The sequence below is a fragment of the Stegostoma tigrinum genome, chromosome 7, assembly GCF_030684315.1.
Source record: "Stegostoma tigrinum isolate sSteTig4 chromosome 7, sSteTig4.hap1, whole genome shotgun sequence".
Classification (NCBI taxonomy): Eukaryota; Metazoa; Chordata; class Chondrichthyes; order Orectolobiformes; family Stegostomatidae; genus Stegostoma; species Stegostoma tigrinum.
Genome location: NC_081360.1, coordinates 17477810 through 17499854, shown reverse-complemented (window position 1 = coordinate 17499854; position 22045 = coordinate 17477810). Strand labels below are relative to the sequence as shown.

The 22045-nt window shown below is 42.9% G+C and overlaps 1 protein-coding gene across 14 annotated transcripts in view; it reads left to right on the top strand.

The window, feature by feature from the left end:
• The window catches only part of LOC125454484 (double-stranded RNA-specific editase 1-like), a 295752-nt gene that overhangs the window by 185628 nt on the left and 88079 nt on the right, over positions 1–22045 (top strand). For 12 of the 14 annotated variants that reach the window (XM_048535315.2, XM_048535311.2, XM_048535321.2 and 9 more), the window contains one exon: positions 13170–13253. In XM_048535315.2, coding sequence (XP_048391272.1) covers positions 13170–13253 — 84 coding nt within the window. Of the gene's footprint in view, positions 1–12210; positions 12320–13169; positions 13254–22045 lie in introns of those variants that run through there. The other 2 variants (XM_048535318.2, XM_048535319.2) reach the window with 2 other exon arrangements.

The window sequence follows — 22045 nt, the reverse complement described above, 5'->3', positions numbered from 1 at the left end:
TGGAAAAGGTGCAGAGGAGGTTTACCAGGATGTTGTCTGGTATGAAGGGAAGGTCTTATAAGGAAAGGCTGAGGGACTTGAGGCTGTTTTCGTTAGAGAGAAGAAGGTTAAGAGGTGACTTACTGGAGACATACAAGATGATCAGAGGATTAGATAGGGTGGACAGTGAGAGCCTTTTTCCTCGGATGGTGATGGCTAGCACGAGGGGACATAGCTTTAAATTAAGGGGTGATAGATATAGGACAGGTGTCAGAAGTAGGTTCTTTAATCAGAGAGTAGTAAGGGTGTGGAATGCCCTGCCTGCAACAGTAGTAGACTCCAAGATAATGAAATGTGAGGCTGGATGAACACAGCAGGCCCAGCAGCATCTCAGGAGCACAAAAACTGACCCAAAGGGTCTAGGCCCGAAACGTCAGCTTTTGTGCTCCTGAGATGCTGCTGGGCCTGCTGTGTTCATCCAGCCTCACATTTCATTATCTTGGATTCTCCAGCATCTGCAGTTCCCATTATCACAGTAGTAGACTCGTCAGCTTTAAGGGCATTTAAATAGTCATTGGATAAGCATATCAATGATAATGGAATAGTGTAGGTTAGATGGGCTTCAGATTGGCTTCCCTGGTCGGCGCAACATTGAGGGCCTGTAATGTTCCAAGTTCTATGTTCTGTTCTCTGCTCCTCATACATATCCTATGAAACTGCTTGTGCAGAGAGACTGAATTGTATTTGTGATTTACGGTTTTATCTGATTACCCAGGTAATTAATTTTTATATTTGTGTCCATACCAGAATGATTTATAAAATTGTCTTTCCTTTGGTTTCCTTTTCTAGATTAGCGTAACATATCATAAACTATATGTCTAATGTAAATAACATGGCAGCAAGTCTGTAAGACAAAGGACTTCTATCAGTGTCAATTTTTTGCCTCAAGCAACTGTAGTTTTTCGGTTAGTAATTTCTACCAGTGCGACATCGCGGACCCTGACGACATTCCAGCACTAGTACTTAAGACGTGCTTCAGAACTAGCTGCACATAGCCAAGCTGTTCCAGCACAACTACAATACTAGCAGTTCCCTAGCCTTGTGGAAAATTGCCCAGGAATATTCTGCCTACAAAAATAACAGTAATCTTACTCAACCACTTATTGCCCTGTTACTCTACACTTGAGCATCAGCTAAATAATGTCTATTCAGCTAAGAAGATGTCATCATGTGGCACTCAGTTACCAAATATCTGCTCACAGATGCTCAGTTTGGCTTTCTCCACGCCCTCTGAGCTCCAGGCTTGATTACGACTTTGGTTCAAACATGGAAAGAACAGCTAAACTTGAGAGGAGAGGTGAGACTGACTGCCCTTGGCATTAAGACAACCTTTGAGTACAATATCAAGTGTCCAGAGCAAATCTGGAAGGCGCATTTCTGCTCTGGTGGAGTCAAATCCACATAAAACTAGATGGTTATGGTTTTTCTCAGTTCAAAGTGTCAGTGTAGGAAATCCTCGGTAGTGTCCTCGTCTCAACCAAGTTCAGTTTCATCAATAACATTCCCTCCATCAGTAATGGGCACATTCGCTGATAACTTTACACAGCGTTCAACAACTTTGCCACTTCAATACTGAAACAATGCATGTAGTGAGATTCAGACGACATTCAGTCTTGGTGTAACAAGTAACACACAATGTTCATTCATCACAAGTAGTTGATAGTGGACACAGAAGCAGAAGTAAATCATTTAGCGCATTCAGTCTGCTCTGCCGTTCAGTGAGATCATGACTGATCTGATAATTTTCAACTCCACTTTCCTGTTATTTCCCCATAACCCTCAGTGTCCCTACTGATTCAAAATCTGTCTTCGTCTTGTATATACTAAATGACCCTGCCTCAACAGCCCTTTGTGGTAAAAAAATTCCACAGATTCACTGTACCCTGAGAGAAGAAATTCCTCCTCATCTCTGTCTTAAACGTACAACCCCTTCTTTTTAAAATTGTGCTCTTTGATCCTAGATTCTTCTATAGGGGGAAACAAATTTCCTACATCTACCTTGTCAAGTTGCCCAAGAATCTTGTATGTTTCAATAACACTGCCTCTCATTCTTCTACATTCCAAAAAGTACGGATCCAATCCATTCAACCTCTCTTCATAAGACAGCCCCTTCTTACTGGTATTGGCCTAGTGAACCAACTCTGAACTATTCCAGTGGCAGCATACTTGTGCTTCAATGTGGCTCCAGCACTGTTTACAGTATTGTACAACTACTGGAAATCTGCCCTCGCTCTCTAAATTGGTCTTCAGCCTCGAGATGTCCTTAACCTTGGTACCAGTTTGGCATCACACCCTGTGGGACTCGTGCTCAGGGCTGCAGTGAACATATCTGCCCCAGTAATTACCGCCATCCTGTGTAACAACCACATTTGTATTTCTATTCCCCACTTGAATGGCTCCCTGCACCAAGGTGCCGTGGTTAGTTTGCTTCTCCTCTCTGCAGTTCCACTCTCATCTGCACAGCTTTCAAGGGCCTTGTAACTGTTGGACAATTGAAAGTTTCAAAGCTCTTTACCTGCAGTCTCTGGGTCTTCAAACCTGACTCAACTGCAATCACACTTTCCTGTCCCTGATCACAGACCAACTTTGAACAACCTCATCAAAAAGGTATGTTCTCCTCTGGAGCAAAATATCCAGATAACCTTCCCTTCCCATTATCTGATGCCATGTCTGTAGAGCAGACTGCATCTCCTCAACTTGGATCTGAAGTTCCCTGAACTGCCATCACTAAGTAAAGATGTGTTCTCTGTGGATCACAGTGGTGTTCAGCACATCATTTATAAATCAATTACTCAGGACTCCGTGCTCTTTAAACTTCAGTGTACTGATATACTGCTGTTTTTAACTAAAAGAGGAAAAATAAATCACCTGTATCAATCTAATGCTTCAGAAATTTATAAGGTACAGAAGAGCGCTTTGACCATCAAGTCTGTACTACCAAAAAAGCACTACTACCTATATTCAACTTACTTTTTCGCACTTGGCCCTTACTTTGAACATTATGACATTTCAAGTGCTCGTTCTCATACTTTTTTTTTAAAAAAGGTATGAGACTTCCCCTCATGAATCCTCCTAGCATTGTGTTCCAGAGCTCCAACCCTCCGTCTCGGCAAAAAGAATTTCCTCAACTTGCTTCTACACTTCCTGTAACATGGGACCACCATTACCAGTCCTCCAGCCTTCCAACACCTCCCTTGTGGCCAGACACAATTTGAAAATTTGGATCAGGACCCCTGTAATTTCACCTCTCATTTCTGACAACATCCTGGGATACAACTCATCCAGATCTGGGGATTTGTACACTTTTAAATCTGCCAAAACCTTCAATGTCTCCTTGATTAACCTGCTCAAGAACTTTACACTCGATCTCCTCAGGCTCTGTACTTAGATCTTCCTTTTCCCGAGTAGAGACAAATAAAAAGTACTCATCTCACACTCTACCAATGCATTTAACTTGCTTTCAAGGAAAGAAAGAAGAAAAACATGGGACACCTGAGCACAAGCTTGAAGACCTTACTTTTTCTTTGAAAGCTAGAAATATTCACTAATTATATTCAGTAATCAACTTCTTCCTCTGCACTTATATCAGATTGTGATTTGTGTCATCCCTCTGCTGCTGGTCTCACTGCAAGTTGACCACTCCATCCAGGACTTTTATTCTCACTTCGTACCACTTGCTACGAAGAGTTCATTTCTTAGAGAAAACCCATGTAGAGTACCCTCTCTCCCGTTTGCATGAAACTTGCATTTTAAATCAATTGCCAGAGTGGTCAGTCAGTAATTCACTTTGCCTTTGTGTTACTCTGCTGTGGTTCCATATTCTCCACAAGATTGTTGCAGTAATTCACCACCTGTCTCCCAAAGTCTGTCCACAATCTGCAATGAACTTGTCTGGATAGCTGTAGCTCCAAAACCAGTCTTGACACCATCTAGTTGTTTGACATCCCCTTGGACCATCTTAAACATTTGCTTGTTCCACCATTAATGCACAATGGCAGCAATGTGTTACTAAGCCCAAGCTGTCCTGCACTAACTCATCAAGGTTCTTTCAACAGCACTTTGCAAATGGATAATCTCTTATCATTTGGGAAGGGCAGTAAATGCATAAGAATGTTTAATCTGCATGACTGACTCCAAACAACATGACATCCTGATTTGGAACTACTTTGCCATTCCTTCGCTGTAACTGTCGTAATCCTGGAATTTTTACCCGGGTGCTTTGTGAGTATACCGACATCAAGTACCTTGTAGTGACTCAAGAAGGTGGCATGCCACCACTTTCTCAAAGGCAGTTAGGGATCAACAATGAATATTGCCTCGATAGTAATACTCACATTCTGTGAAAGAAGTGAAGAAAAACCCTGGCATCATAATATCCGTACAAGGCTATATGGAAAAAAAACGGTTGAAGGGAACCAGTTGCAGTGTGATATCAAAATGATAAATGATGAGTGGTTAGTTCCAATTCTCTCTCAGCTATAACAGAAGTGGATCAAAGGTCATGTTTATAGTCTGCTGAATGCTCATAGATGGAACGTTCATATTCAAGATACAGATTATCCAAATGCTGAAACCTGAACTGTTCATCGCATATACATCTGTCATTATGGTTCATCATTATTGCTGTAAGTAAGTTGTGGTCAAGGCCAAAGATGCCATTGTTAATGAGATTTTGTTGCAGATCACACGAGATTGAAAGCAGAATTTTCCAAAAGTTTTAGAAAACATTAAAAATATGAATACTTTGCTTTTCTCTAAGTAAGTTAAAGTCCACAGTCCATAAGCTAATGCTTTTTACATTTTTTTTTAGTCAAATGAAAATTGCATTCTAAGCAGTTTTAGGATGTTTTAAAGAATTGGTCCATTTAATCTTAATGATTGGAACAAAAACAAAGTTGCCAGAAGAGCTCAGCAGATCTGGCAGCATCTGTGAAGGAGAAAACAGCGTTAACATTTCAGGTCCGCTGACCCTTCCTCAGAACAGATGGGAAAAATTCTGGGAAAACGTCAGTTTATATGCAGAAAATAAGGAGGTGGGTGGGGTGAGGAGTAAAGGATAGGATAGAGCCCAAAGGGAGAGAAAGACAGTTGGACAGACGCAGCAATTGCTAATGATCAGGCTGGGAGGGTAGACAGTTATTGGGGATTGTTAGTGACTAACAACAGGTGATGTGTCGAAGTAGGCTATGTGATAACAAGGCCTGGTGTGTTGGGTGGAGATGCTGGGACATGAGAGAGTTTAGGCCCTAAAATTATTAAACTTAGTCTTGAGTCTGGAGGGCTATAGGATCCCCAAGCGGAAAATGAGGTGTTGTTCTTCCAGCTTGCGTCGGGCTTCATTGGAACACTGCAGCAAGCCAGAGACAGAGATGTTGGCCAGGGAGCAGGCTGGTGCTTTGAAGTGGCAGACAGCAGGTAGTTCAGGGTCTCTTTTGCAAGCAGAAGGGAGATGTTCTGCGAAACGGCTGCCAAGTCTACACTTCGTTTCCCCAACGTAGAGGAGACCACGTGAGCAGCGAAAGCAGTAGACTAGATTCTGGGAAGTGCAGGTGATGTGTTGCTTCACCTTGATGGTATGTTTGGGCCCTTGGTGAGGGAGGAGGTAAATGCGCAGGTGTTGCACCTTGGCCGGTTACAGGGAAAGGTGCCGTAGGGCTGTGTGTGGTGTTGGGGTTGAAGGAAGTGTGGACCAGGGTGTCCCGGAGGGAACTGTCCCTGCGGAAGGCGGACAAGGGAGGAAAACGGAGGGGAATATGTGTCTGGAGGTGGCGGAAATGGCATCTGATGATCTTCTGGATGTGGATGCTAGTGGGATGGTAGGTGAGGATAAGGGGGACCCTACTGCTGTTGCAGGAGGGAAGAGAAGGGGTGAGGGTGGAAGTGTGGGAGATGGGTCGGACCTAGTTGAGGGACCTGTCGACAACTGAGCTGGGGACTCCTCGGTTGAGGAAGAAGGTGGGCACTTCCGAGGCTCCCTTTTCAAAGTTAGCCTCAGCTGAACATAGGCGATGGAGACGGAGGAACCGCGAGAATGGGGTGGAGTCTTTACAGCTAGTGGTGTATGAGGATGTATAGTCCAGGTTGCTGTGGGACTTGGTAGGTTTGTCATGGATATTAGTGGCCAGTCTATCCTCGGAAATGGAAACAGAAATGTCAAGGAAGGAAAGGGAGGATTCAGAGATAGTCTTAATGATTGTCTTGTTTAGTTATGCTTGAACTGTTCTAAGGAAAAAGGATTATGATTGGCCTTCTAATTTAAATAATGCTTTGTCAAAACAAATAGTTTTTTCAATTCACTAATGGAAAATGAGCATCACTGACTGGCCAGCATTTATTACCCATTCCTAGTTGCACTTGAGAAGGTGTTGGTGAACTGGCTTTTTGGACCGCTGTTGTCCATGTGCTGAAGGTAGACTGTCAATGCCCGGAGAGAGGGAATTCCAGTATTTTGATCCAGTGACATTGAAGAAATGGCAATCTGCTTCCAGTAAGCATGTTGACTGGCTTGGAGGAGAACTTGCAGTTGTTGAAGTTCCCAGGAATCTGCTGTCCTTGTACTTCTGGATGGAAGTGGTCATGGGTTTGAAAAGTGCCATCTTTGGGTAATTTCTGGAGTACATCATAAAGATGGTACTCACTGCTGCAACTGAGCATTGGTGGTGGAGAGAATGGATGTTTCCAGATGTGATGCCAATCAAGTGGGCTGCTTTGTTCTGGATCGTGTCACACTTCTTGTGTGTTGTTGGAGGCTGCAGTCATCAGACAGGTGGGGAGTATTCAGTGACACTGCTGACTTGTGCCTTGAAGATTGTGGTCTGGCTTTGGGGAGTCAGCAGGTGAGTTACTTGCTGCATTATTCCTCGCTAGCCACTGTATTTATACGGCAAATCGAGTTGGGTTTCTGATCGATGGCAACCTCCTAAGTTGTTGTTAGTTGGAAATTCAGTGATGGCAACACCATTGAATGTCAACGAACAGTGATTAGATTGTACGGTCATAGCCTGGCATTTGAGTGGCATGAATGTTACTTGCCACTTGTTAGCCTAAGCCAAGATATTGACCAGGCTTTGTTGTATTTGAATATGCCCTGCTTTAGTACCCGAGTCATGAATAGTGCTGAACATTGTGAAGTCATTGGTGAACATCCAGCTTCTGACCTTATGCTGGATGAAGCAACTGAAGATGGTTGGGCCGAGGACAGTACCCTGAGGAACTCCAGCAGAGATGTCCTACAGCTGAGATGACTATGACTGACCTCCGACAACCACAACCATCTTCCTATGTGCCGGGTATGTCTCCAACCAGTGGAACACTTTTTATAGTCAAATAAAAGCAAAAGACTATGGATGCTGGAGAAATTCAGCAGTTTTGGCTGGAGAGAGGAAATGGACTTCATGTTTTGAGTCCAATGTGATCCTCCTTTTGAAATTCTGAAGGGTTGTGCTGGAGAACTGAAGAATTGCAATCTTTGTTCCCATGTTCAAAGTAGGCTGGGAAGACAGTCCAGCAATTACAGACCAAACAGTGCGATTTCATTGCGTGAAACCATCTATAAACAATTACTTGGAATAGAATTATGAGTCACATGGAAAATTTGGGTTAACTCTGAAAGGTCAGCATGGATTTGTTAAGGGAAAATTGTTCGCACTCACTTGCGGAGTTTTATGGACAGGTAACAAGAAGGCTGAGGGCAGGGCTTTTGTTGAGAAGTATATGGACTTCGCAAAGGCCTTCGACGAAGAGTTTGTGAAGTTATAGGCCATGGAATATAAGCAACAGTAGCACTGTGGCCATAAAATTGGCTAACTGACAGGAAACATAGAATCATGGCTACTGGGTATTTTTCAGTCTGGAGGAGGGATTTTAGTCAACTTCCTCAAGATCAGTATGGGAATCTACGTCTAGATCAATTTTAAAGTTTGCAGACAGACCAAAACTTGGAGGAATTGTAAAACGTAAGGAGGATTGTATAGAACTAAAAAAGGACATTGATAAGCATGTGATATGGGCAGATAAGTGGCAGATTAAATTCACTGCAGTGGATTGTACATTGAAACGCTTTGATGCTCAGAACAAGGAGCCATAATATTAAAAGGTCCTGTTTTAAATTGTGTGAAAGAGAAGAGAGACCCAGGTGTTTTTGTGCATAAATAATTAAAAGACGACTGAACCAGTAGACATGGGTGAAAATAAAGCATACCGTATTCTTGGCTTAATTAGTTCAACAGCAGTACAAGATCAGGGACCTTGTGTTGAACTTACATAGCTGGCTAGATGTCAGTTACAGTTCTGGTCACCACACTCCTTAAGAAGAATGTGAATTCATTGAAAAGAGTGCAGGAGGGGTTTACAAGAATTGTTTCAGAAATGATAAATCTTAATTATGAGAACAGTCTGGGATGGTTGGAACTGTTTAACAACGCCACCCTGAAATCAGAAGATTGAATGATTATGGCCAGTGCCTCTGAAACTTCCATTCTCATTTTTTCAGTGCTCTTGGATATATCTCACCTGGTCCTGGCGTCTTATCAGCTTTAAATACTGACAGCTTGTCGAATATCTCTGCAGTCAATTTTAAACCCTTCTATTGACAACCCGACCACTTGAGGGCCCTTCAACCTTTGGAACTTGACATTGAGTTCAATCATTTTAGGGCCTGAATACCACCTCGCATGACCTTAGCCCACGCTGCACACACAAGGCCTTGTTATCACATGATCTGCAACTACAAACGACTCATTGTCAGCGACGAATGGTCCCAGTTAGCAGATATTGATTCTCCCAGGCTGACCTTTACCCATTCCTTTGTCTGTCCAGCTATTGTTCCCTCTGCCTGGACTTCAACTCCACTTTTATTTACTCCTGCCCCCTTCTGCTGACCCATCATCAGCCTTTTCCTTTACCTAGCTACAGTCTGTTCTAAAGAAGGACCACTGGACCCGAAATGTTAACTCAGCTTTCTTTCCACAGATGCTGCCAGTCTTGCTGAGTTTTCCCAGCAATTTCTGTTTTTGTTTCTGATTCCACCTGTTAACTTATTATTTACTCACTTACTGTTTTGTACCTTTCTCAGCAACCTTAACGTTTTGTGTGATACTTTATCGAATGCCTTTTGGGAGTCCAAATTCAACACATCTGGTTCTGCTCATTGACTGTGTTTGAGACTTCTTTGAAAAGCTCTAATAAATTAGTCAGACACGATTTCCCTTTCATGAGGCCATGTGACTCCACTTGATAAGATTATGGTTTTCCCAGATGCTCTGCTTTTACTTCCTTAATTATTGATTCCAATACTTCTCCAACAATAAATCAAGGGTTAATTGGCCAACCATTACCTGCCTTTTACCTGCCTCCCTTTTTGATAAGCATTTCCTGTTTCATGCTTTTCATGTGATGTCACTTTGACTTTTATTCCAATCTCAACCAAGCCCCAAGATAGATGCTCTCTCTTGGGATCAGCTGTTCTATCCTCCAGAAGCTAAGCAGAAATCCCTCTCTTTTCATCTGCAGTACAGGGTACATGCTTGCTTGTAGTTCTGACCTTTTTAATCCCCAGAACATTATCATCACACTCCTTTTAAATCTCACCTCTCTATATTTTATCTGATTCAATATCTGTACTGCTTCATCTTTCACTGCCATGATCCACATCTCTTCTTTAGTAATAGCACATGCAAAGTGCACGCTTCATACTTCAACCATACCTCATGTTGCCATAAGTATATTTCACTGTTTGGGTCTTTGCGGCTCCACTTTTCATTTGACTGACTTTTTACTGCTTATAAGTTTACTGAAGACTTTTTGTGATCACTATTATGTTAGGTGATCATGTATTGTTGCTTTTTAGCCATTATATTTTCTTTTTAGATCTCAATATTCAAACTGAGATTGACAAGTTCGAGGAGGGTACATATATTAGCAATAACAAAACTCTGAAAGTCACGAAATACAAAGATGTGAAGTAAAAATATGAGACTTTGGAAATGAAACAGCAAGGAGATGGATTTGCTGAACTTGTTGGAGTCTTGAAAATAAATAACTGAAATGGACGCAACGGCAGGTGGAAGTATTTGGCCCCTATGATGAAGAGCATATGGAGTCAGGTCTTGTGTAAAGACAGCATTATTTTATTTTCCTTCCTTTCTGTTTGTTGACTGACATGGAAAATAGACTTCCTCAAACCTAACGACAGTGGAAGAAATTATTGTACTTTTAATTACAAATTACAGGAACTCACAATGAGTTGTGTTTACACTGCTGCAATTTTCAAGCAGAGACCGTGGAGGGACGAGAGCGTGGCACCATGCTGTGTGCAGACTGAGATTATCCCAGTAACAGGTTGCTAGTTGGTTTATGTAATTGTGGCCAGCTGTTCATACCAAAGATTTCTAGCCTGGCAGTAACTTGCTGATTGTTGCTGGACAGCAGAACAGCTTCTGAGTGTCAATGATGCAGGGCCAGAGGTGTTCTAGACTGGAAGGAACAGGTTCTGTGTCTTTACCTGTTTAGAAAAAGTACCTGAATCCTGAAGAAATCCAGTTATTTTCTCCAATGAGTTGATGTAAGCTGTTGCTTTTAACATGGAATTAAGAGACTATCTATTTCTTGTGCCACTTGAAGAAGGAAGATTGCAGAACAGTAGCTCTTGGTCAGCACAAGGAACATCCTATGGATTGGTCATGCTGAACTGTGTTTCTCCAGATTTCTTTCCCTCTGTAACGCTAGCGTTTTTTGCTTGTCCGTGTATGCCTGCATGTGTGTGCAGAGGTTGAAGAGAGGGATAAAGTTTAAATTAGTTAAATGTTGATATTTCACATTACCTGTAGGTAGAACTTAGATATTTGTAACAAACAATGGCCTTTGTTAAATAAAGGAACCCGGTCAGTGTTTTCTGTTAACCTAATTCCATTAAATACATAAATTGGGAACTTTGCTCCCTTTGATCGAATCGTTAACTTTTAAAGTGACTATAGAGTAGTGGGGCTCAAGACTAAGTACATTTTCCGAAGTGGGATATAATGCTTATCTTGGGGTTGAGTTCGACTCTGTGTAAGTTGTGAACAGTGCAACTTGGCATGGAGGAGAATCAAATCATTGACAAAGATAATAAAATGTGAGGCTGGATGAACACAGCAGGCCAAGCAGCATCCCAGGAGCACAAAAGCTGACGTTTCGGGCCTAGACCCCTCATTGACAAAGATATTGGGTTTGTGGTGGTACTTGAAAAGAATGGCTTCAGTCTTCCTAATACTAAGCTGGAGGAAATTTCAGCCTGTGCAAAAGTAGATGCTAAACAAGCAAAGACTAGTGTGAGGTCCCGGGGTTCAAAACTTTGACTTAATTGTTTGGCTATTTGAGAAAAGTAGCCAATTCCTGTGATATTATGTTAATCTCTGTTAAATGCTTATCTTAAAAATGTATTTGTATATCAAAATTCTTCTGCTATACTCCCAAATACTTTTTCTCTCATCTTCAAATTACTCCCAGCCCAACATATGCCCAGTGAAGATACTGCAGTTACAGAGAGCCTTTGTGCATATCAAAATGCTCTATTTTGTTCCAAGTGTGTCCTGTGCCAGCCAAATCGACACATGGTATCTGCAGATAAATTTTATCTTCAATTCTATTTGAACACGCGTTTTGTGTGAGAAATTTGCGGAAAGAATGATGGGGGCTCAGTGAGTTGGTTGCTTCATCAGACTGGCTTTGAAGATTTTGGTTTTATTTGACTGTCTTAAGGTGCACCTTTTCTGAAGATGACCTCCTTCACAGTTGCATTTTTTTGGTGTGATTTTAACTTCACTTTTCTTGAGGTGAAGGTTCTGTGAAAACGTTATTTCTTTTCCAGAGCTTCATCGATGGCATGCTGCACCAGAATGCTCCATATTCACTTGTGACTTGCACTTAATTTCAAGTATCAAGAGCTACAGTTAGGTGCTGGCTGTTCCTGTTTCTATCACAATGTTGGAAACAGCAGACTTTGTTCCGCCAAATGTGGGCAGTCTGTACTGTAGTTGGAATGTGTATCTTGATCTGGGCACTGTCAGATAGGTAGCTGAGTTCAGCCAAGGCACAATGACAAATCATGATCCTATTGCTGCTGATTTCACAGATGATACGGTACTAAACACTTGAATTGTTGGTACGAAACCGGAGAATGCACAATGTTAACAGCAGAGCAAGAATTGACTCGAGTGTTTGGAAAATGCCCAGTACGAATGCCTCTGAGCTCAGCGAATGAACAGCACCAACACAACTGACTTCAGAGAACAGATTGCAGGTCAATATCCCAATGAGCTATAGATTTGTTACTTTTTTTATCCATAGTGGCTAAACTATGGTAACATTCAAGTAAACTGACACACCAATTTACATTACAGTTCATTCGGATTCAATTACTATTTATCATCATCAAGTTTAATTTCCGTCTCTACTATGACCTTGTGTATTCATCTATCCTGATACCCAGTTTCCCAAAGACTCATTTGGATGGCTAAAAGTGAATTCTCAAAAACACTCAGACTTCTTTGATTACATTTTCTTAGGGGGATTGAAACATCTACTTATTTATTTTGAGCAATGCTGTTATTTTCCGTCTACAAACGTGCACAGTGCCAGCAAAGAAAAGATAAGGATTATGAAGAGGAAGCGTGAATGGGCAGTGGCGATAGCCAGAGAATTTTTGCCTGTGCACATCCTGTTTGGGAAATGGGTAAACCTGAATTATTTTGGAGGCTAATAAGCAAAATTAATTCTTTCAATAAAAGCGAAATACTGCGAATGCTTGGAATTTGAAATAATAATAGAAAGTGCTGGAGAAATTCAGCAGGTCTGGCAACATTTGGCAAGAAACATTTAGCATTTCAAGTCTAATGGAAGTGAACAGCAGTTCTGAAGAACAGTCATACCAGACTCAAAACTGTTTCTCTGTCCTATGATAGCTGCAAACCTGCTGTGTTTGTTTTTATATTAAATCTACCCCAATGGTCAGTACTTCACTTAATTCTATTTAGATAAGTTCTGTCCTTTTCTTCAGAGTTCAAGTTTCAGTCCCTCTTGTGCTGTGGAATATAATGTTTGCTTGACTAATACAGATGAAAATTCTTATTCTGGTTTTTATTATCTTGCAGATAAATCTCTTGGCTGCCAACAATTGAGAAGCCAGCAGAACTGTTTTCCCCTGGATGTGGATGATGAGGATGGTGAAAATATGAGTAAGAGTGCTAACTATTTCAGGTTATGAGCATGGGACTCTTTACTGGCCATTGTTAAAACATAACCCAAACCTTGAACTTCTCCATGTTGCACATGCATTCAGAGATAACACAACAGGCCAGGCAAATGATTAGATAAAGTTTAGAGTGATATGGTCCAAACACAGCCAAGTGGGACTAGTTTAGTTTGGGAAACTTGGTTGGCATGGACGAGCCAGACAGAATGGTTTGCTTCTGTGCTGTATGACTCTATGACAAGGAAAAGGAAGAAGACATTTTCAGCCAGGCAAGCAGACATCAGCAGAATGGCTGGTGTAGCAGTGCATTTACAGATTGTGCCACTAGCTATTGTTTCGTAACTGTAAATTGAGACAAATTTTAGATTTTGCTTTGCACAAGCACAAAAAATGATTGAGCAAGGTGAGGACAGGGCTTTCCAAAATGTGGGTTTTGAACTCAGGGGTTTGCTGATTAACTTTCAAGTTGTGACTTCCAAATTTGTACTGGTGGTCATGAAATGCAGAAGGGTCCAGGAGTGTGGTTGCAGTACTGCTAAGCAACTGGTCCCGTGCTCATTGGCTGAATGTTCTGACAGTCAAGATGGCAGTAAGTAAAACAAACACTTTAATGCAGACCATCTCTATTGACAGGCTACTGAGCCAATGATTGCTGTTAGTCTGAACAAAAGGAATAAGTGTCCCATGAGGATGCAACAGAATCAGTGATGTTCTTCCATTGTTTCTTGCTTCACTCTTCTACTGGATTGTTCTTTTGGAGCATGCTGGAACCTGCTTTACTAAGTGAGTTAACATGCCTGCCAGTGGTTGTTCCACAACCTAAATTCTGATTCTGCTGATGTCTGCTTGCCAGCGTAGCCTGGCTGAAAATGTCTTCTTCCTTTTCCTTGTCATAGAGTCATACAGCACAGGAGCAAACCATTCTGTCTGGCTCGTCCATCCCAACCAAGTTTCCCAAACTAAACTAGTCCCACTTGACTGTGTTTGGACTATATCCCTTTAAACTTTATCTGTTCATTTACCTGCCAAACACCTTTTAAATGTTGTAACTGTACCTGCATTTGCCACCTCCTTTGGCAGTTCATTTCACAAATGAACCGCCCTCTGTGTTATAAAGTTGTCCCTTGGGTCCCTTCTAACTCTTTCTCCTCTCACCTTACAAATATTTCCTCTAGTTTTGAACGGCCCCCTCCCTCCTTTGCCACCACCATGAACACACCATTATTATTCACCTTATTTATGCCACCCATGATTTTATAAACCTCTATAAGGTGATCTCTCAACCCACTTTCCAGCTTATCTTTATAACTCAAACCCTCCAGTCCTGGCAACATCCTGGTAAATCTTTTCTGAACCCTGTCCAATTTTATAATATCCTTCTTCGATGATCACTCACTGATGCAGCTTGGCTGAAACTGGGTTCTTCCTGCGACCCTTGATGCCTGAGGCCCACATGCCATGCATTACGACTTCAAATGGCTTCTTGCCATAGTGTCAGCAAGAGACAGACATGTGTGACAGAGTGTGCGTGAATGTACGTAACTAAGGGGATGTGAGTATCTGTAACTGAGTGAATATGAGATTGTGAATGAGTGTGTGGGTATGAGTGACAGAGTGAGTGTGACTAAGTGAACATGAGGAAATATGTCATAGCCATAGAGTCCTACACGTGTGATGGAGAATGAGAGTTAGTCTGTAAGGGATTAGGAGAGTGAGAGAGAGTGATAAACAAAGCAAGTAACTCATTGTGTGTTGTATTGGAGCAACAGCTTCTCTTCTCTTCCCCGCTCTTAGAGGTCAGATCTGGGGTCACGAGAACTTTGAGTCATCTACCTGGGGTCATACAGGGAAAAGATTTGGGAAACATCGCTTGAAGAACTAAAAATGTTGATGGAATTAGCTGTTAACAGAACATAGAGTAGAACAGCATAGTACAGGCCCTTCAGCCCATGATGTTGTGCCAAACTTTTACCCGAAACCCAAGGTCTGTCTAACCTCCAACGCTACCTTTATACTATCATCCATATGCCAATCTAATAGCCACTTAAATGCCCCTAATGAGGCCGACTCCACTACCCTCTCCAGCAATGCATTCCACGCCCCTATTGCTGTCTGAGTAAAGAAGCTACTTTTGACGTCTTCCCGATATCTACCTCTTTTCACTTTAAAACTATGTCCCCTCGTAAAAGTTACTTCCACCCTCGGGAAAAGTCTCTGGCAATCTACCCTATCTATACATCTGATCATTTTGTATACCCCTATCAAGTCAACTGTCATCCTTTGTCGTTCCGAAGAGAAAAGCACTAGCTCTCTCAACCTTTCCTCATAAGACCTTCTCTCCATTCCAGGCAACATCTTGGTAAATCTCCTCTGCACCTTTTCCAACGCTTCCATGTCTTTCCCGTAATGAGTTGATCAGAACTGGACACAATTCTCCAAGTGTGGCCGAACAAGGCTTTTGTACAGCTGAGCATAACTTCACAGCTCTTGAACTCAGTCCCTCTATTAATGAAAGCTAACACACCATATGCCTTCTTAACAACTCTACCACCTGGGTGGCAGCTTTCAGGGAATTGTGAACATGAACCCCAATATCCCTCTGCTCCTCCACACTGCCAAGAATCTTTCCGTTAAGCCTGTATTCTGCTCTCAGTTTTGTCCTTCCAGAATGAATCACCTCACACTTAAGTGTTAAACTCCATCTGCCACTTGCTCTGCATCCAGTCAATGTCCCAAGAATTACTCAAGGAAAGTTCGAAAGATTTTGGCCAATAGCCATTTACAGTCCAAAGGTTCTCAAAAATGTTATTCATTGACAAAAAAATGAAAATCAAGAAAACAGGTGTGAGGTAACATCAGAAATCAATGTCAGATTCTTTGAAAAACCCATGTAGGGTTTGGGGGACAGGGAGCAGTTGGCAATTCGTAGGCAAGACTTACAGTGACTGGTGTAAAGACAGGCAGAGAACCCTGCAGCTAATATTCAGTGCTGAGCTTGAACAACATTGAATAATCAGACAGGACTTCATAACTTTAAGATAGTAACACTCATTTTCTTGGTCTACATAAACAGATGCGTAGTCCCTGCCATTTATAGTGGGCATGTTAGCACTAAAACAATGAGCTTTGAAATCGGAAAGCTCACCTGGAAACTGCCTTTTGTATTAGCAGTCACATTCAGTTGCATTATATCAAGGTGCCTGCAGTTCATGTGGGTTCAAGTCAGCCATTTAGCATCAGACATTAAAAGAGGAGGCTACTCTACCCAGTGTGCACATGACAGGACTTTGAAAGAATTGTTCACCTTCTTTCTCCATGGCCGTGCAATTTTTTCTTTCAAATGTATGTGTAGAGTAGGTATCTGTTGAACTGCCTAAAAAGGACCTTGTGGTAGTGTTAGAGATAATGGGAACTGCAGATGCTGGAGATTCCAAGATGATAAAATGTGAGGCTGGATGAACACAGCAGGCCAAGCAGCATCTCAGGAGCACAAAAGCTGACGTTTCGGGCCTAGACCCTTCATCAGAGAGGGGGATGGGGAGAGGGAACTGGAATAAATAGGGAGAGAGGGGGAGGCGGACCGAAGATGGAGAGTAAAGAAGATAGGTGGAGAGAGTGTAGGTGGGGAGGTAGGGAGGGGATAGGTCAGTCCAGGGAAGACGGACAGGTCAAGGAGGTGGGATGAGGTTAGTAGGTAGCGGGGGGTGTGGCTTGGGGTGGGAGGAAGGGATGGGTGAGAGGAAGAACCGGTTAGGGAGGCAGAGACAGGTTGGACTGGTTTTGGGATGCAGTGGGTGGGGGGGAAGAGCTGGGCTGGTTGTGTGGTGCAGTGGGGGGAGGGGACGAACTGGGCTGGTTGAGGGATGCAGTAGGGGAAGGGGAGATTTTGAAACTGGTGAAGTCCACATTGATACCATTAGGCTGCAGGGTTCCCAGGCGGAATATGAGTTGCTGTTCCTGCAACCTTCGGGTGGCATCATTGTGGCAGTGCAGGAGGCCCATGATGGACATGTCATCAAGAGAATGGGAGGGGGAGTGGAAATGGTTTGCGACTGGGAGGTGCAGTTGTTTTTTGCGAACTGAGCGGAGGTGTTCTGCAAAGCGGTCCCCAAGCCTCCGCTTGGTTTCCCCAATGTAGAGGAAGCCGCACCGGGTACAGTGGATGCAGTATACCACATTGGCAGATGTGCAGGTGAACCTCTGCTTGATGTGGAATGTCAACTTGGGGCCTGGGATGGGGGTGAGGGAGGAGGTGTGGGGACAAGTGTAGCATTTCCTGCGGTTGCAGGGGAAGGTGCCGGGTGTGGTGGGGTTGGAGGGCAGTGTGGAGCGAACAAGGGAGTCACGGAGAGAGTGGTCTCTCCGGAAAGCAGACAGGGGAGGGGATGGAAAAATGTCTTGGGTGGTGGGGTCGGATTGTAAATGGCGGAAGTGTCGGAGGATAATGCGTTGTATCCGGAGGTTGGTAGGGTGGTGTGTGAGAACGAGGGGGATCCTCTTGGGGCGGTTGTGGCGGGGGCGGGGTGTGAGGGATGTGTCGCGGGAAATGCGGGAGACGCGGTCAAGGGCGTTCTCGATCACCGTGGGGGGAAAGTTGCGGTCCTTAAAGAACTTGGACATCTGGGATGTGCGGGAGTGGAATGTCTTGTCGTGGGAGCAGATGCGGCGGAGGCGGAGGAATTGGGAATAGGGGATGGAATTTTTGCAGGAGGGTGGGTGGGAGGAGGTGTATTCTAGGTAGCTGTGGGAGTCGGTGGGCTTGAAATGGACATCAGTTACAAGCTGGTTGCCTGAGATGGAGACTGAGAGGTCCAGGAAGGTGAGTGATGTGCTGGAGATGGCCCAGGTGAACTGAAGGTTGGGGTGGAAGGTGTTGGTGAAGTGGATGAACTGTTCGAGCACCCGGCACCTTCCCCTGCAACCGCAGGAAATGCTACACTTGTCCCCACACCTCCTCCCTCACCCCCATCCCAGGCCCCAAGATGACATTCCACATCAAGCAGAGGTTCACCTGCACATCTGCCAATGTGGTATACTGCATCCACTGTACCCGGTGCGGCTTCCTCTACATTGGGGAAACCAAGCGGAGGCTTGGGGACCGCTTTGCAGAACACCTCCGCTCAGTTCGCAAAAAACAACTGCACCTCCCAGTCGCAAACCATTTCCACTCCCCCTCCCATTCTCTTGATGACATGTCCATCATGGGCCTCCTGCACTGCCACAATGATGCCACCCGAAGGTTGCAGGAACAGCAACTCATATTCCGCCTGGGAACCCTGCAGCCTAATGGTATCAATGTGGACTTCACCAGTTTCAAAATCTCCCCTTCCCCTACTGCATCCCTCAACCAGCCCAGTTCGTCCCCTCCCCCCACTGCACCACACAACCAGCCCAGCTCTTCCCCCCCACCCACTGCATCCCAAAACCAGTCCAACCTGTCTCTGCCTCCCTAACCTGTTCTTCCTCTCACCCATCCCTTCCTCCCACCCCAAGCCACACCCCCCGCTACCTACTAACCTCATCCCACCTCCTTGACCTGTCCGTCTTCCCTGGACTGACCTATCCCCTCCCTACCTCCCCACCTACACTCTCTCCACCTATCTTCTTTACTCTCCATCTTCGGTCTGCCTCCCCCTCTCTCCCTATTTATTCCAGTTCCCTCCCCCCATCCCCCTCTCTGACGAAGGGTCTAGGCCCGAAACGTCAGCTTTTGTGCTCCTGAGATGCTGCTGGGCCTGCTGTGTTCATCCAGCCTCACATTTTATCATCATTGTGGTAGTGTTCCTATTTCTCAACCAGAAGACCCTATGGCATTGTCCATGGCTAGAATTCATTGTGGACAAGGCACCTTCCCCTTCAGTGCTGCTTGTGTATTTGATTAAACACATCAGATAGTGGGCCTGAAATCTGCATTTGAGAATTTCCACTAATAAATTGTACTTAATACCATTAGTGTTAATAGGATGTAGAGTCCAAAAGAAGTGTCGCTGAGAGAGTAACACCCACTTGTTGTGTGGGAGTAAGTCGGACAATTCCATTATGAACTGAAAATGGAAGGGGTTGTGGATTTTGTGGGGAAGAATTCTGAGCTGGATTAAAAAGTATGAAGATGAGCAAGTTAAACTGAAGGAAGAAGAAGACTCAGTGTTAAGTGGGGACTCCGCTCAGAACAATGGCCATATTAATTGGGTGTCTTTGTTTGGATTTTGTAAATGAGGAATCAGATGAATACTATCATGAACTGGTTGGTGGTGATGGTGGGAGAATGGAGAGCAGTAGAGTAGGAAATGCCTGCCTCGTTGAAATGTGGGAAAGAAAGGTTTCTGAGTTGGTCAGTGGGATTGGCAATGGTGATGCAGCATTTCATGTTCCTGTGTTCTGTGTTTAGCTTGGGTTGGGATTTTAAAGGAAGTGTGCCTTGAGAAAGCGTGATGTTTGGGGGGGCCTGGATTTGAACTGTTACATTTAGTTTCTGTGTAAGTTCAGTTTGGTTGGTCCAGGAATTCAAATGTCGATATTTTCATTATATTTTAAATCTTTTAATAAAAAGTAATTCGTAATTTTTAAAAAACCTTTACCCTTTTTATTGTAAAATTCTAATTTTAAAAAAAATGTCAAAGAAATGTACCATTAGACGGTGCCTGAGACACAAAAGAGATGGCACTTAGGTTGTGTTCCATTCTAAAATGGTTTATAGCTCTGAATCAAATGAACTTGTGGTGAAAGGCCAGATTTTAATTCCATGTTCACATTTAAATTTTTCATTTAATTTTAGAAACAAAACACTGGGACATTGTTTAAATACATAAGACAGTTGATTTTGACATGACAGAATAATTTTGGTGAAATCCCCAGACCCAAATCTAAATCACAAGCACATCATTTTTGTGTAGTGTTTGGGATGAATCCAGCGCTTGTTCATTGTTGATTTCAAGCTACTCGAAAGTGCTGCAGTGTCAAATGTTACGGACCAGACCAGAACCCCTCAAAATATTTTAAGAATGTAGCCTAGACTGTAACTTTTCTTATTCTAAAGGTAGATGTGAAGTGCTGTGTATCAGATGCAATGTGACTGTTCAAACTAGTTGTTGTTAAGCAAATCACAATTTATTTAAACACGAGAGTTAAAAATGCAAACTAACCAAAGAGAAATTTAGAACAACCTAAATATTAGAAAAGTTAACTGAGTTATAGATACAATACCGATTACTAATTAACTATTCCAATATAGTAACATCCCATAAACACATCCGTGGCAAAAAAGTGCAAATTCAGAACACAGATTCTCACATGCAATACTCTAATCCAGGAAGAAAAAATGTCAAGAGGAAGGAGCAGCTAGGAGACATTCAGTGAAGCTTCTCCCACTTTTGAGGCCCCAAAGGCTTCTGCTCAGAACTGAACCTAAAACCTAAAAGAGAACTAGAAAGCCAGGTCTGTGAGAGCTGGCCACTCCTAGGCCCCTTGCATTGTTCCAATTTTTAAAAACAAACCCAAGCACTCTCAAATTGTTCACCTACTTAGAGACAGCTGGCAACTCTTCAAGACAAAATAACCTCCTAAAGTGGTAGCATCGCCACACAAAAATCAAGTTTGTGTGGAAGATGGACTCCAATAAAGGAAATAAAAATTGTGCCATCATCACTTTATATATTACATCAGAGACTAACTGCTAATCATGTCAAACATATTTACAGCCTTTAACTGAAGGTATTTTCAGAAAAAAGAAATTTGGAAAATAAGTTGCAACCCCAACCTGCTGTCCCTGCTATATTTTTGTTATTCTGTGTTGCTGTGCCAGTTGATGAGTTTATGTGAACAGATCATTTCGTGACATCTGGATATCTTAGATTCTTTTTATTTTCAGTTAAATGATATTTATTTTTCTCTTAATTGTCCATATAAACCTTGACACAGTTGAACTCCTACCTGGTTGTGCATGTTTCTTTTGTACTATTTGCAAACATATCTTCATTGTACCCAAGCCCCATTTGGAAATACATATTTTTTCTTTACTTTGTGTGATATCCATCTTTAATATAAGTCAGATAGCAGCTAAAAATGCTTGGGTCCTGCCCTTCTGTTGGAAATTAGTCAAATTACTTTAAGACTTCAGAGACATTACAAAAAAATTGTCATCAGGAACTGGTCATAGTTCATATGCTGGATAGCAGCAAAAATTGTGCTAAATCCAGTTATTTTTATATCCTATATCATAGAGTCATACAGCATGGAAACAGGCCCTTCAGCCTGCCATGACTGTGCTAATCCCATTTACCTGCACTTGCTCTGTAGCCTGCTGTGCCCTGGCATTTTAAGTACTCATCAAGTTCTTTCAAATGTTGCAAGAGTAACTGCCTCCATCACCTTCTCAGGCATCTACCACCCTCTGGGTGAAAAAAAAATACTTTGCAGATCTCATCTGAACCACTTGCTCTTGACCTTAAACTAGTATTAAACACATCTGTCATGAGGAAGAGATTCTCATGTTCTTCTCTGTGCCTCTCATAATTTTGTATTCCTCAATAAGATCCCCGCTTTTGCCTCCCCTGCTCAATAAAAACAAACCCAGTCTGTCTAGTCTTTCCTCATAACTGAGAGTTTTCATCCCAGGCAATATCCCGGTGAATCTCTTCTATACCCTCTACAGTACAATCACATCCTTCCGATAGCATAGTGACCAGACCTGCATATAGTATTCCATCTGTGACCTAACCAATATTTTATAAAGTTGTAGCAAGACTTCCTTGCTCGTATATTCACAGCCCAGCTAAT